The sequence below is a fragment of the Psittacula echo genome (assembly GCF_963264785.1).
Source record: "Psittacula echo genome assembly, chromosome: 1".
Lineage (NCBI taxonomy): Eukaryota > Metazoa > Chordata > Aves > Psittaciformes > Psittacidae > Psittacula > Psittacula echo.
Genome location: NC_137735.1, coordinates 47,716,742 through 47,732,158, shown reverse-complemented (window position 1 = coordinate 47,732,158; position 15,417 = coordinate 47,716,742). Strand labels below are relative to the sequence as shown.

Below are 15,417 nucleotides of genomic sequence, written 5' to 3'. Positions count from 1 at the left end.
TGTGTTCTATGGGTACATTTCGCTCTGTCTGAAATCCATCTTCACATTGTAGTGTAGCAGTTGTCATTGCACAACAGAGCGGAATCCTTAGAGAGTTTAGGATAAAAAGCAAAACTGGTTGGTTGAATTATACTGAAATATCTGACAGCACAGTAGATTTATTTTCTTTAAGGGCAAATTGTAGCGATTCATAAAAAAAAAATTGGTAGAAAATAAAGGCTGTAATTTTAAAGTTTAATTACTTTTGTGACTGCTCCTACCGAGGCACTGCTTAGAGTATGGAGATGTGCATTGCATGGAATTTCACAGTTGTAGATACTAGATGTTGTCCTGAAAGAGTTGGTTGCATTTGCAGGAGTTAATGCAGAAATTACAGAGTGTAGTTGTCTGCTCTCTGAAATTGGATCATGAAAGATTTTCATTTTAGGACCAAAGTTATTAGTAAGTGACTGTCATCACCCACAGGGCTGGGGCAGTCATGGTTCAAGTGCAATCTGGGCACTAGCTCCTGGCTGAAGTAATGCTGTAGCAGGCCAGCTCCAGCACCATGCACTAATCACAGATCCCAAGCATTTTGGAGTAGTGATGCTGTCAGTATTACTGAGTACTGCCCAGTGTCAGGGTTACACCTGTGTCTCCACCTCTGGGTGAAGAGGCACTGGGGTTTTGCAGTGTGATGTGGGAGGACGAGGGGTGATTTTTCTTTCCTCTCTCATTAAATCCCTGCTGTCTGGCAGGATACGCACCAGTGTTTGCCTTGCAACAAACTACACTGCAGAATTGCACTAAGCGCTGATTTTCCCATTTAGTCCTCTCTGTGCTTATCAGACCCTTGTCCCAGCAGAGCTGTCTCTGGAGAGACTGGTACAAATCCCATGGATGCAGCAGCTCAGAACTGTTACCTGACGGGGAGCCAGAGTCTGAGATGCCGAGCATCTGAGGTGTCAGCAAAGTGGTGGCTAAATGGGGAAAAGCAGTGATGTTGTTGAGGCCATGAGACTATTTTGCAGTGTTGTTTCCCTATAATTACAACAGTGCAGTATCCTACATTGCCATTGTGGCATCTGTGCATTGCCCATCTGTTGCTTGAACTCACGTTAAGGATAGAGAGTGTGGCAGTGGTCAGATTGCATCATGATAAAATGTTTTCCAAAGTAATGGAAGAGCTGTAAGGACAGTAGCCAGTCAAAATTACCTGCCCTGTGACCTGGGGCTGGCCCTTGGTGTCAGGCAGGTTCCATCCTCACCATCAGTATGTGTTCTCATCTGTGGGGAAGCACTTGGGCAGTAGTGGAGGACTAATTCCGGGACAGAGCTTTAGATGTTGGAAGGCTGGTCACCTTCGGCTCCACCTGCAGTGAGAAAGAGATTTCACCAGAAGGTGATCAAAGGGACTTTAATTTAGCTGCTTTGAATTGCTCTCAGGAGCAGGTTGTATTTCCCAGCACTGAAAGAGGGAGGGGGAATGACAGGTTTCCTAAATTCGGAGCCCAGGGTGAGGGAGTGCTCGCATCCCCCTGAGCTTTCCTGCCTCCACAGCTTCCACTTCTCGCTGAGGGCAAGGCGGCGGGTGAAGCTGCAGTAGCTTTTTCAACCCTGCAGCATTTCTGACTTGCACAATGAGCCTGGCTGTCCTCTCTGCTCAGGTTTTTGTACAGATTCAGAGGCTTGAGATGCCCATCCTCAGTCTGTGTTGTTCAGGGACAGTGCCTATGACTGGCAGCCTGCACCTTGGGTACCACAGGACTTTCTGCTGCAGAAACAAAGGGCACCCCAGCAACCCCCAGACCTTTCTTGGGGAGCTGCCGCTTACAGCTCCCATCTGCTTTGGTGTATAGGGCTCTTCTCTTCAGCTGTGTGGCCTCTTACTGAAGCTCAGAGTAGCACATTGGTGAAGGCAAAACCCTACCAGAACAGGATGCCACCATCCATGCACGGTTGGTGGGGAGAGGCTGGGCAGCCGACGAGTCGTGGTGCCGGTGAGACATCTCGCCTAACACAGTGCCGGAAGCAGCTCAGATGTGATGCTGTACCTGTCTGGGCTAGAATCTGGCAGTGGAGGAAGGACAGGGTGTCATTGCCAGAGAGCCTGGGGAAAGGGGGGCAAGTGCAGTAACAAGAGAGAATGACTAAAGATTGTGAAGAGGAAAAAAGGAGGGAAAAGAAAAAAAGGTGCCGCTGATAAAAATGCAAAGTAAGCAAAGATACTGGTAGGAAGGGAAAAATGAAAGCTTGCTTTTTTTAAGTGATAGGCAAAACTGATAAGGGACAACAGCAGATTGCAATCTAACCATGAAAGGAAAGACAATAGCAAAAGGGAAGTGAAATGAGAGAAAGGAGGGAGTGACTGATTCATAACTGCTTGCACCTTGTGTAACCACCACCACCTCTTACATGTAAAATTATTTCAGTGTAAAATGATTTTAAAGGTCTGTGCAGAATGGAATTGAGTCTCTGTACTCTGCCTGTCTGAAGTATTCAACAGTCCTGCTGCACACTCGTTTAATGTCAGCTATTGCCCAGGGTACAAAGCAGTCAGCAAGTCAGACCTCACTAGTGACCTTGCAGGTCACCTCTTGTATTTTGCCTGCATACATATTTTTTGTGCTGAATTACATTGTCCTGTCAACTGAAGGTGTGGGTTGGCATTTTAAAATTAAGGTCTCTGCCCATCAATGAGCATGCAAACAGTAAAGACCTGAACATAGAGACGAAGAATATGCTAACTATATATAAGTGCATAAATCATGCAATTTGTGGTGTTTGGGGTTTTTTTAGGTGAGACTGAAACAACAAGGAGCACTGTGCTGCCCTCGGGAAGCGAGCAGCCCTGAAATATTGTAGAATGAGTTTTGTAGTTCCTTATTGTTTTGTGGATTTAACGTGCCGGCTTAGTTTCCGTGTCTGGCTGCTAGTCCTGTGTGCCATGTGCATCGCTGGTTTGTGTCTAAATCTTGATTCCTGGCAACAGGAGGAGGGTAGGGAGTTGAAGGGCCTGTACTTGACCGACTCCTTGACCCGTGCTTTACATGCTTTGTTGCTATTAACTGCCTTTCTTCAATAGCTATTGTCTGATTTCTGTCTTGGTGTGTTGTGTCTTTTATTCGAGTCCTTTGCTGCAAGCCTGCTGCCTACAACCCACGAGGTGCCTGCTGCCTGCTTAGGTATTTTCTGTGGCCTGCTGCTGACCCAGTTTCTGCCGCGTTTAAACTGCCCTTTTGAAAAGGGGGCATTTCTGGCCTTTGTGAGCATTCCCAGTGTGCTGGGATAATGTGGCTGATCCGGCAGATGCGGGTAGCTGCTTTAAAACAAACACCCACCCAGCCCAGGTCCCCATGCTTTCAGTCTTGCTTGGAGTTTTTCTTTTCCTCCTTCTTGTAAATAAAACCAATTATTAACGCTTTCTGGTCACGGAAGCAGTGGGATGCATTTTGGTGGGTGGTTTGTGCTTGGAATAGTTACTGAATGTTTCCTGTGCAGGGAAGGGAGAGCAATGCCCAACCATGAAGAGTGTACACTGCCAGACTATAAGATGTGGATCTTTGCTTTTGCTCCCAAACTGAGGAAGCTCATCTGGGACTTGGAGAACTGCAAGTTGCCCTATCCATGTCTTTTGCAGCTTTGTTATGCGGCTTGGAGGTTAGGTTGTTCTGGGAGCAAGTATTGGACTAGGGACAATGAGACTTCATTTGAGCACTCACACCTTGTTATTTTGTTTTCCCTCTCTGATGACATTTTACAAGCTGTGGAAGGGTGATGAAAACGTGACCTCGTTGTAGCTGCAAATCCATGACGTGATTTGAGGCAGCACTTCATGCTTGCTTATTCCCTCTTTTTGCAATGTTTTCCATTTTGAAAGAGCACTCTGCTTTACAAAGCCTTGTTGCTCCTATTTTAGTGCGAAATATTTCTGTGGAGTGAAATGAAGAAGCCTGTTCAGAGGTTAGATGCATTTGCCAAGCTTGTTTTCATGCACTTAAGTCCCGTGTGTATCGTACTTCAGAACGCATCTTTAAGGGGCAAAGTGATCCACTCATGTCCCACTCCCAGGCCCCTCTCTCTGCCCATGAAGTTCCACTGGCTTCAGGAGGACTTTGTACTGGTCCCAGGGGGTTCCCACATGGGATTGTAACATTAATTTGCTTATCTTGCAGTGGAGAAGATGTGGACATAGATGCTAAGCCCAGTTAAATGTGCCTTTGGGCTGCAGAGAGATCTTTTGCCTGTCCGAAGGATCTTTTGCTCTCACAGGCAGCTTGAGAAATTCCGTGTCAAACAGGTTAATATCTGGAGTGTGCAGAAGCAAAGGGCGTCCTTTCTTGCAGTAGAAGAAGACCTCTCATTTGAGGTTTGTTAAGAAACTCAAAATAGCATTACTGGTTCTTTGCCCTTAGTTTCTCAGGTGAAAATTTAAAGTTGGTGAATTCCGATTAGCTTCTTAGTTTTGAAATAAAGGCGGAAATGCAAGAGTCTAGGGGAAGCAGAGTCTTAATGTAGTACTTGATTGCAAGGGCTTTTTCTTAAATGATACAAAATAATCAAAAGCTGACTTCCTGCTTTCTTTTTTTCTAGGCTAATTTTTTCCTTTTCTTTTCCCCACCAGCAATCCTGCTGAAGGAAACAAATGTTAACTTGTTGGCTCAAGGTGCCCCTTGCTGGTAATCAGAGCTCTAGAGGTTAATGTGGCAGCCGTAACATACCTGAGGTTGTTTTTGGTGGTAGACATTTTGTTAATAAACTGTGAAACAGGGTGTGTTTCACATGGTTCTGCTTTGTTTAATAGCAGAAGGTTGCAGCGTTTTGTACGTCAGAAGAAATTGGCTCAAAGCATATGCTGTGCATTGGCTTCAACAGATCCCAGATGTTTTGTAAGGACCTGGTAATTTCTGCAATAAGCATTGTAACTATTAATCCTAATAATGCCAAAGTTTTTGAGATGTTGCCAGCTGGAATTTTCTGGTATATTTTTTTTTCATATCTCTGCTTTCTTTAGCAACGTTATCTGACAAAGTATAAATACATGGTAGTACATAGGAGTAGGTCACAAATACATTGTGAGAGCGCCTCCTTTTATTAATAGCGCTAAATCATGGAGCTGTCTTCCCATTTTGCACACCATGACCCAGAGTGCTGAGTGACACAAGACAGGCGAGCGCAGCAAGCTGCTCTTTTCAGAACGTGCAGGCAGGGGAATTCAGTGGGCTGTCTGCATAGTGTCCTGCCACCATGTGTGGAAATGATCTGAAGCTGTGGAGGATTCCTCCTTTCTTTTTCTACCTGCAGTAAGGGATGTACTTGGAGGTACAACTGTAGTTGTATGGGAAGTTGGAAAAGAAAAGCTTTTCGTTTGAGAGTAGGTTTATATGACCGTGCAGTTGAAGCATATAGATGACAGTGCGATCAGTTAATAGAAAGAGAATGAACAATAAAAGTAGTATGCATATTTTTTTCTTTTATTGCTATAGTAATTTAAGAAGGTTCTTCATAAGAATAAAGTTCTGTATTTTTTTTCTGGAGCAAATACCTGTCCCATCTAATAAATAAATACTATGCATCACATATGTAAAATGGCATAGATCCAATAGATTACTAAGTGCACCAGAACAAAAAGCTTTGCAAGTGACACCAAAATGTTTGGAGGGGGACTGAAAAAGAGGTAATTCATGCATCCCAACTGGGAGGGCTGGAAAACAAGAACAAGAGAGCAATCCCCCCAGTTTTGGGCCAAAGCTACTTTTTGGTTTTGCTCTTTGGTTAGTGACTTATCTTTTAACTTTTCCTGAAGATTTGGTAGTGACCCCTGGGGTGTGGGAGAGCAGCTTTGTTCCCCTGCTGTATGCAGGATGACTTTGCTTCACCCTGCAGCACTATGCTTGAAATACCTTTAAGCAAAGTGCAGCCTTGCTCCTTTTTGTTATATTTCTTTGCATCCTACTTTTGCAGTTGTATAACACAGCTTTAGAAAATGCTATTTAATGACATGAAAAAATGGGTATTCTTAGAAAGCTAGTAGATGTAGTTTAAAATCTGGGTAGTTTGCACATGCTAAGGGAAGGAAGTCTTGTATGAAATTTTGTCTGTTAGAGGAAAGAATTAAGTTTTTAATAAGTCTGGCCTTCAATAGCAGCAATAGTTTTTCTCCTTATAAAGCTGAAATGTGGCACTGAGAAGGCTGGTGTTGGTGTGACTCAAGCAAATGCTTGCTAAGACGATTTTGAAAGAGATGTGTGTATATAAGTTTCCGAGAGGGACTTCCCCAGTGTCTTACCAGCCTAATGCATCTAAGCTGTATGTTGTAGTGTTTGTTTTTCCACATTCGTAGCATATGAAGCTATGTGGTAAAGTACTGTTGAGGTAATTTGTACAGTTTTCTGTATCAAACCCATTTTGGTTGTCTGTCTTCATACGCTGACTTAAACAAGGAATAGTATTGGATGCCCATAGGTAAATGACTATGCTTAAAGATTGGTGCTTAAAGGTTATACTTTGTTTTTAAAGATCTGAGCTGAAATCCACAAAAGAGAAGACATGCAAAGTCTAAGCTGATGTTTTCCACTATTGTTTTAAACTTGGATCTTGCAGCTTTGAGACGTGAACTTACTGACTTTTCCTTGGCTTCTTTTCAGTGCTATCAGGTGCATCAGTGGTATCAGGTGCATTGTCCAGACTAAGGGGAATAAATTAAAGGCAAAAAATAGTAATAATATTTTTTTAAGTCCTAGGTATGAGTTTTCTTGTATTTGCTTAGTTTCCTTTTCAGTTAATGTTCTTTTCTGGTTTTGGCAGAGAATTAGGAAGGTTTTTTTGGTACTTAATGCGTTCAGTGTAAAGGCTTCTTATGGGCTGTTAAGATCTGTGCCTTAGCTGTTCTACAGGCCTATTCTCTTTCATTATAAAAATAAACTAAAAGGCTTGGATTAACATAGAAACAGTAAAAGGCAGCTCTGGTAGGAAGATTATAACTCTTAATTGCTGTAGGAAGATTATCACTCTTAATTATTAAGCAGGTCAAGCTTACCAGCGACCACAGAGCTCTTTCATGCATTTTGCTGAACTGTTCTAGCTTAAAATGGTTTCTGTCAAGATGGAAATTTTTGGCTGTGGCTGTAAGTAGAAAAAGGAAATGGTTGGGTGCAATGATATTTGACGAGAATGTAACTTCCTATTGCCGTGAACTTTGCAGCTTCACTGTGCTTCCTGTCAATACCTTCCCCCCTTCTCTCAAGGCAGGAGCCAGATTCCCCAAGCTGGAGAAATACTGCATTGCCCCAGCATGTGAAAGTGAAACACTTGGAGGAAGGTTGCTGCTGAATTGACAGAAATTGGCCCTCTGCTCTTCAGCTTGGGGAGTTTTATAAGTAAAATTGTGTGTGCATGATGAAATGAACTTTTATTTTAACTGGTCAAAACAGAATTGTGATTGATCTGTTAAAAGGCGAGGTCTGTTTTCACTTGATTCTCTTCTGTCTATACTGCTCATTGTCCTGTAGACACTGCAAGAACAGAAAACTAGTTTATGGTTATTTTTAAGGGAATTAATTTAGTAAAGGCAGGTGTGATAGAATCAGTATTTGCTTCTTCTGCAATATCTCTCTGTTTTTGTTAGATTCCTAATAATGTTAGTACAGGATTGTGCTTAAAAACAGCCCGTGCCACGGAAGTCTCCTGCCATGGTTTCACCATTGATTTACTACCTAGTAAATAAAAACAAGCGTGCTCTCCCTAGGTGCAGGGTAGGTGGGTATGTGTTCTATTCTCTGCCCTTCTTAAAGTTGCTTTATCCTACCTCTTTTCCAGGGCCATGCTGTGAAATTTGATTGCTTTCAGTAAAATGTTTTGAAAACTGTGGATAGGGAATGGTTATTTAAATTTCACGGTATTTCAACACGAGGTTTGCAGTTAGTGCTTTCCTGTTAACTGGAGAAAGCACCATACTGACATGGTAGAAGCCTTTTCTCTAGGTACTTCTCCATGTGCTTTTTCTCCAGGGTTCATGTTTTCAGAGTGTCTGAAAAGGGCTATGAGCAGCACATCTCCACTTGAAAACGTTTCATTTTCAGTTTAGAGACTCTGGGCAGGAGCTTGGAGGAACAGTGTGATCTTTCAGAGGTATGGAGTCTCCTAGCTGCTCTTGAAGTGATCTTGAGTTGTGAGCGTTGAGCAGCATTCTTCAAAAAGCAGCCATTTATTTACATGTGTAAATGAGGCCAGGGTGCTTTCAGGTTTGACTGCCTTTCATAATGCTTGTTAATTAAGTAAGATAGGCAAAAATTATCATCTCAGAAATTATTTGTGATCTTAGTGTCAGTTTTTGAAGAACAAACCTGGGTTATGCAAGCAGTTTAAAGGGTTTTGGGTTTTGTTTGGTTTTTTTGGTTTGGTTTTAGTTGGGTTTTTGGGGTTTTTTGACAGGCTTGGCAACTACAGGGTAAGCAAATTACTCAAAAAAGGGGAATTTGGCTTAAAACCTTTGAGGTTTAAAAAGTGAAAAATAAAAATAGCAGGAGCTGCTTTGTGTGCCTTTGGGATTTGTGTTTTTATTATGCATGCTAATGGACTAGAAACATCCTTTAAAAAGACATGAAATACAGTGTTTTATCATACCCCTGGAAGTCCAGAACCTGGTAATTCAAGATAAAACATTGAGAAAGCCAAGGCTTCTGATGGAGCCAAAAGTGTGTGTTTGTGTTAGGCAAGAGACTCTTAATTTATTTTGGGAAGAACTGAAAAAAAAGAACAGACTTTACTGTTTCTGTGACTTTAACAGTTTAAGAGAAGGTTGCTGACTTCTTCAAGTTGAAATCTGAAGAAGCTTAAAAAAAAAGTAAACTAAAGGTTTTATTTCAGAGCCGTTATTGCTGTCTTAAGTACTTGGATATTGGCTTATGAAATATTGCAGAACGAACGTGCACCTGTTAAATTATGCAAAGCAAAAAGGAAAATGAAGGTGAATGTTCTGCTTGCCAGGATATTTGGAATTTGCTGGCAGTGGTAGAGATGCTTAGAGGAAAATATGTGCGTTTTGAACTGGTGGGCCCTATATACTCATCCAAAACAAATAATTTAGATATTTCTCAGCCTCGCTGGAACAAGACTCCTTTTTTTTGTGTGTACAGATAGTTAGTTGAAGGTTCAGCTTAGGCCACATGAGTGCCTGATTTGCATGCCCAATTCACTGATAAGTCACTTCTTGTTCCCCCAGGTCTGTGCCTGGGAGTTTTTGGGGTACCTTTTCTTTTGCTTAAGAGTAACCGTTTGTCTGAGGTGCCTAAAAAATACAGGGTGCCCCTGGACCATCTCTAGAGAGCGTTGGATTTTGCTTGAAATCTGGGCAGCTAAAGGATTTTCATAGAATCATAGGATGGCTTGGGTTAGGAAGGATCATCTAGTTCCAAACCACCTGCTGTGGGCAGGGACACCTCACACTAAACCATGCCACCCAAGGCTCTGTCCAACCTGGCCTTGAACACTGCCAGGGATGGAGCATTCACAGCTTCCTTGGACAACCCATTCCAGTGCCTCACCACCCTCTCAGTAAAGAACTTCTTCCTTATATCCAATCTAAACTTCCCCTGTTTAAGTTTTAACCCGTTACCCGTTGCCCTATCACTGCAGTCCCTAATGAAGAGTCCCTCCCCAGCATCCTTACAGGCTCCCTTCAGATGCTGGAAGGCTGCTATTTCGAAAGGTTTCAGAAAGCAACTTCAAATGAACTCAAGTCATCGTGAATTAATTTTTTAATTTAGTACAGATTTCAGTTATTTCAGAAGTTGGGGGCTAATTTATGGGAGGGAGTAATTCCATTCTGCCATTAAGCATGCTTTATTGTGCTGCTGCTGCTGAAATACAAACCACAGGCACATCTGGAGAGGAAGGCCTTTTAACCAGGATGCTCACTATAGTGCTTTGTGCCACACTGCTCATCATCTCTGCTAGATTTCTTCATGAGTCTTATTCTGGGTCTGATTGTAGTCTGCATTTGACTTCTTTGGATGTTTTTCAAGGAGAGTGTTTGGGTCTGAAGGAAGGGGGAAAGGTCAGGTTTTTTTATCTGTGTCATTCCATTTATATCCCATTGAGAAATATGACTTTATAAGCGCTATCCTGTGAGATCCTGTGAGTTTGATCATTGCAGTTTTGTTGTAGTTTTGTAATAAATAAAACCGAAGTACTGCTGGCTTAAATGACTATTCTGCAATGTGTTTGTATTAACATTGTAGAGTTTTATAGGAAAAGAGAGTACCAGCAGTGAGAGAAGGGTACTCAGAATGACAGGTAATGGCAGTGGAAACACCGGGACTAGAGGAGAAGAGCAGAGGGCATGCTTAAGTTGAGATGGCAAGGGGCCAAATGAAAGTAATGGGGAATGGTTTGTGCTTTACACGTTGAGCTAGGCTTACCTACCTCTTTATTTCAGTGCTTTTAAAAGTAAACTAAGTAGTGGCCCATTGAAACTTTGGTGAGCAGGTCTTGGCTGTATGCTGCTTTGCTGATTTCAGAAGTTTAGAAAAAGAAAACAAAGACTGCTAGACCTCTCTGCCCCTTAAATCATTACCTTGGCCAGAAACCATGGGATTTGTTTTTAAAGAGATTATCCCATCCATTTCACTGGTTTATTTTGGTTTAGCTCCCCTTTCCTATTTTCCTGTAGCCGAAACCTGCAAAATATCAGGCATGCATGCACGCGTTAGTTGATGGGTAACACCATTTTGGCCTTTCCTGCTTTCCACAGTCTAGGATTCAGTTCCTGATGTACATAGCATAGCTCAGAGAAAAAGATGACCATCCTTCTTCCAGAAGCAGCACTGTTCTCTGGTAAAGCTGCAAGTGAATTCCTAAGGATGGTTTGCCAATCCCCAAGCATTCAGAAGCAGTGAGTCAGTCCTCCCGCTCTTCCTAAACAATGCGGTGCTAAAAATAGTGCAGTTTTTTGACTTCTAGGTTTCCAGGGTTTAAAATTCATATTTTTGTTCTTTTACCTGCTGGACATTTTAAAAAATAAAAACATCTACAAAGACTGAGAGGTTCATGTATTATCACCTGAGTCTTAGGTTGGTACAGGGCTTCAGGAGAAGTTCCCTATGTCTCTGGAGCTGAGGTGGTTAGCATGTCAGAGCTCAGGCTCTTTTTTGGTTACAAAAAATCATAATTTGAAAATACATCTGTTTCTGGTTTTGGCAGAGTTGCCTTAATGTTAAACTCAAGTTTTAATTTTGTATTTCCAAGCAATTTTGTCATCTCTTTCAAAGCTGCTGTGTGTCTTTTCAGGAGCTGCAGTTTAACCTTCATAACTCCTGCTTGGTGCTTTTACTGCCTTGGGTAAATGGGAGGTTGAGAGAAGAGAGGGACAAGGGGATGTGACAAACCAAAGCTTTGAAGCAGCTCTGCAGAAGACTTTGGTTCAGCTGCTGTTTCTATGTCAGTTTCCTCTTAATTAACTGGTTTCATGTGTCGAGATATTATTTTTTTTTTGCATCAGCTGTAATCAAAACTATTTAAAGTATTTGGGTTTGGTTGTTCCCATGGTATGAATCTCGTCCTCTTAGTCTGCTTTTGGTTTATGAACTGTAATCTAGAGGAATGAATATAAAATTCATCAGTAAATGAGGGGATTTTAATTTCGTTTCTCTTGTTTCAGTTTGCATATTAAAAATTATATTTTCCTAAACAATACATGTATGCTTTCTTATCTCGAAACCTCATCCTGAGGGTTCATTAATATTCCTGCACTGAACATACAAAGTGCCAAAATACCAAACGTAAGTCAAATTTTACTTTAGCAGCATACTGAAAAATGAAACAGTACTGCCTAAGCAGATTCACTCAAGAAGGACCTCTTGTGTGTTGAAGAGCCCAGACCTTTTTGCCTGCTGTTTCCAAGAAAACCCCACAGCCATAAAGAAGACCCATCAATAAAATGCCTTTCCCCAGCTTGTTTTTTCTTCATCTGCTGTGAACAAAGGGCACAAAAAGGAAGGATGAAGAAAAGCCACCAAGTGGCAATTGCAATTATTCTCATCTACAGTAGGCTTGCTATCTGAATCATCAGATAACATGCATTCTAAACTAATCTAGAGTCATCAATTAAAGTAAAGAAATAAAGGCACAAGGCAGACTTGAAGGAGCAAATAGAAGAAGAAAAAGTGACACTGGGATAAACTTCCTGCCAGGAAATGTTCCTTTGCTTCCGGTCAGATGCAGCTTATTCTGCAGATTGCTGAGTGTTTTATATGTGGAATTAGATGGATTAACTCCAGTTTGAAGATTTTTTGTTTGGTTGTTTTTTTAAAGGGGCAAACCAAAACAAAACCAAACCTCCAAACCCCAGCACAAAAATGGTGAGATTCAGAGTAGATTTGGCCTTTTGTGAGGATTTTTAAGAGAAATACTTCTCTTCTGATTTTGGCTGGTGAAGTGTGACTAAATCTGTTAGGAAGAAAGGTATTTTTCTGTTGGTCTTCAGGGAAATAAAAAGGTCTTTGCTTATTTGGAGCAAATGTTTGTGTGTCCTATATACTGCATATGAATGTTAGGGTTTGGGGCTGTGAATATATATATGAAATCATGTTGGCCTGGTTGTTTACCTATTTTTACTAGTTACATCAAAGAGTATCAGAACTGAAAGAAGCAAAGGAAAAACAATTTCAACTGTGTATTTAACAGCGCTCTCAGCATGCCGCATTATCATCCCCTTTTTGTCCCACATCAGCAGGACACCAAAATGCTCTTTTCTGGTGAAGGAAATGTTGTAAAAGGCTGGAACAACTTATCCATGTTCTCTGATGCCCTTTTTCCTACAGAAAAGCACATCTGAGGCTTTTCAGTAGAGGGAATATGATGGATTAGGATTTTACAGCTTGTGCTCCTTTAAACAACAACAAAACAACACCAGATTGCTGCCCTGGAGTGACACATTTCTCTGCACAGGCAGTCTGGGGGTTCTTGCATTCCTCCATCTGGATCTTCTCCCCTGGTGTCACCCCTTCTCTTCAGCCCACCTTCCCCTCCAGCCCACTTTTGTCTGCTCCATGTGCACCTTTCTCTCCCGGCAAGCATCCCCGGTGCTGGGAGCTGTGCTCAGGGTTTTTCCCTCTCAGCTGAGTGTTTTCTGTGACTCACCTATCTGATGGGCAGAGCCTTGGGCAGCATGGTGTAGTGTGAGATGTCCATGGCAGGGGCGTTGGGACTGTGTGATCTTAAGGTCCTTTCCAACCCAAACCATTGTATGATTCTGTGATTCTATGAATCAGGTGATGAGCTGGAGCGGACTGGAGCTGCGGGTCTCTTGGGTTCACCCTCTCCTTCCCGCCACAGCCTGCCCCCATCTTCCCCCTGCTCTGGGTGTTCTGGGTGACCCTGTGGAGCCCTCCCTTGCCTCCCCAGTGTTTCAGCTGTTCTTTTTTGCTATAGATGGATGATCAGGGTGTCAGCATGTTAGATACATTGTGAGGATGGAGAGGAGGAGAGGCTTTAAATTGTTGGGTTGGCAGTGATAATGAGGCCAGTTAAACTAGCTTTTTGAGGCAAAGGCAACTGCTGCTGAGTGTTCAGAGTAGGTGCCAGGAATTTCCTTCCACTCTTATATTTCTTATTGCCTCTTCAGTTCTGTGCTCCACTTGTGCTTGAAAATGCCCCCTAAAATGTTGGAATTGACCTGCTATATCAAAATTTGTCATTCAGAAGTTGATGTTCAACTGGTCTGCCTGAAAAAGCAGAGGTGCCATGAGTGCGGAGTCTGGCTTTGTTAGATGGCATGCATAATGTGATGTTAGCTGATTTTAAAAGCAATGAAATAACAGAAGAAGCCTGGCTTCCAACTATGAAGAGGACTGTTTCTCCACATTTGTTGTTTCAATACTTCCATTCTCAGGCTGATATTTGTGTGTCTTTCCCAGGCTTGTAAAGTTCTCATGAAACGATCCATGTACTTTTTTGGCCATGTTGTCTGCAGCCGAAAGAGAAATTTTTGGCATAATTTGAGGTGAAACTATTAGTGAGATGAGGTTCTTAAAGGAAGGGAAGAAATACCCCAGCAAACCACCACCAACAGGAAAAAAAAAACCCAAAGTAAATGTTTTGTTATAAAAAGTTACTTAAGTTACTTCAGCTTTTAAATGTCTTAATAAATTGCCTTTGACGTTTATTTCCATGTCACATCCCCTGCAGAGGTCTGAATGTGTTGAATGGTGTTTGGAATTCAGGGATGCAGAGGGGTATTCTGCCAGCTTCCAGCTGGCTTAAAGAGACTTATGGTAACCCATTTATAATGTCGATGGGCCTTTCCCTTTTTGATGGGCAGAATGATCCTCTGCCCATTCCTGCTATTCCAACTTGTCATCTCCCTTGGGAGAGGCGGGGAACCCCAAAACAGTGGTGGATTTCTCTTTCCACTAGCCCTGCCAATGAATAAACTCATCAGCTTTCAAGTTGTTTTGTGGCAGTGCTTCGGGGCTGCTGATAAGCGGTGCAGACGCCCTGGAGCTGGCCAGGGTTGTGAGTGCAGAGCCCTAGGAATGTGACTGTTCTACTTTTGTGGCCAGGCTGGGGCTTGGGGCAATTTGGCAGCATTTGTGGGGTGCAGAGCAGAAGCTGAATGACTTGTAACCACAGACTTGTTTCTGGGGTTGCTGGTGAGTGGTGTGCAGGGATGCTCTGGAATTAACTCCATGCTCAGGAGTCAGTTTGGAGTCTGGAGAGTTTGTTAGCTGAGGCTTAGCTTCCTCCATCCGAGGTCCAGGCTGCCTTCTCCAAGGAGGAATAGGACAGCGGCCCTGGGATCCTGCTAAAGCTGCTGCTGCTGCTGTCAGAGGGCTTTCCCCTTTTTCTGGCTAGGAGACGGTTGACTGTGATTGTTTTCTGGACAGTAACACACTGCTCTTCTAAGAATCAGTGCTGCAGCATGGCCTTGTTCACCCAAACCAAATGAAATGCAGTCTTCCTACATCCACAGCTGCATCTGCACCCTGTGCATTGGGGACCTATTGCAGAGAGTGAGGGTTGAGAGGAAAAGTGCTGATGCTGCTAAAGCTCCACAGAAGGAAGATTAGTAAGTCTTGGAGAGCCACTGCCAATTACACTTACTGGCACAGAGGAGCACTTGGCTTCTTGCCTTTCTCAGCAAAGGCTTTTCTGGTGGGAAAAGGTTATTTCAGCAGTACCTGCAAGATGCTAGAAACTTAAGCCATGATGTGTTTCAGGGTGATACTGTAGTGCATAAACCACAGGCTTAACTTTTATTTTGCCATATATGTGTGTGCATATAAAAAAAGGATCAGAGGACCCTTAATAAATGTTCCTTGCCCCAGATGTCTGGGGATTTTACTGTAGTAGTAATTTTAATTCGTGTATGTTTACAACAGCAATGTTCAGACTTTCCTTCTGGGTATGTCTCTGCGGCTGACTTGGAAAAGGAAGAAG

General features: G+C 42.6%; 1 protein-coding gene across 11 annotated transcripts in view; it reads left to right on the top strand.

The window, feature by feature from the left end:
• The window catches only part of TMEM131L (transmembrane 131 like), an 82,831-nt gene that overhangs the window by 18,657 nt on the left and 48,757 nt on the right, over positions 1-15,417 (top strand). For 3 of the 11 annotated variants that reach the window (XM_080637291.1, XM_080637290.1, XM_080637283.1), the window contains one exon: positions 3,481-3,639. The exons of the other annotated variants lie outside the window; for them this stretch is intronic. In XM_080637291.1, coding sequence (XP_080493417.1) covers positions 3,481-3,639 — 159 coding nt within the window. The remainder of the gene's footprint in view (positions 1-3,480; positions 3,640-15,417) is intronic. 11 annotated transcript variants of the gene reach the window in all.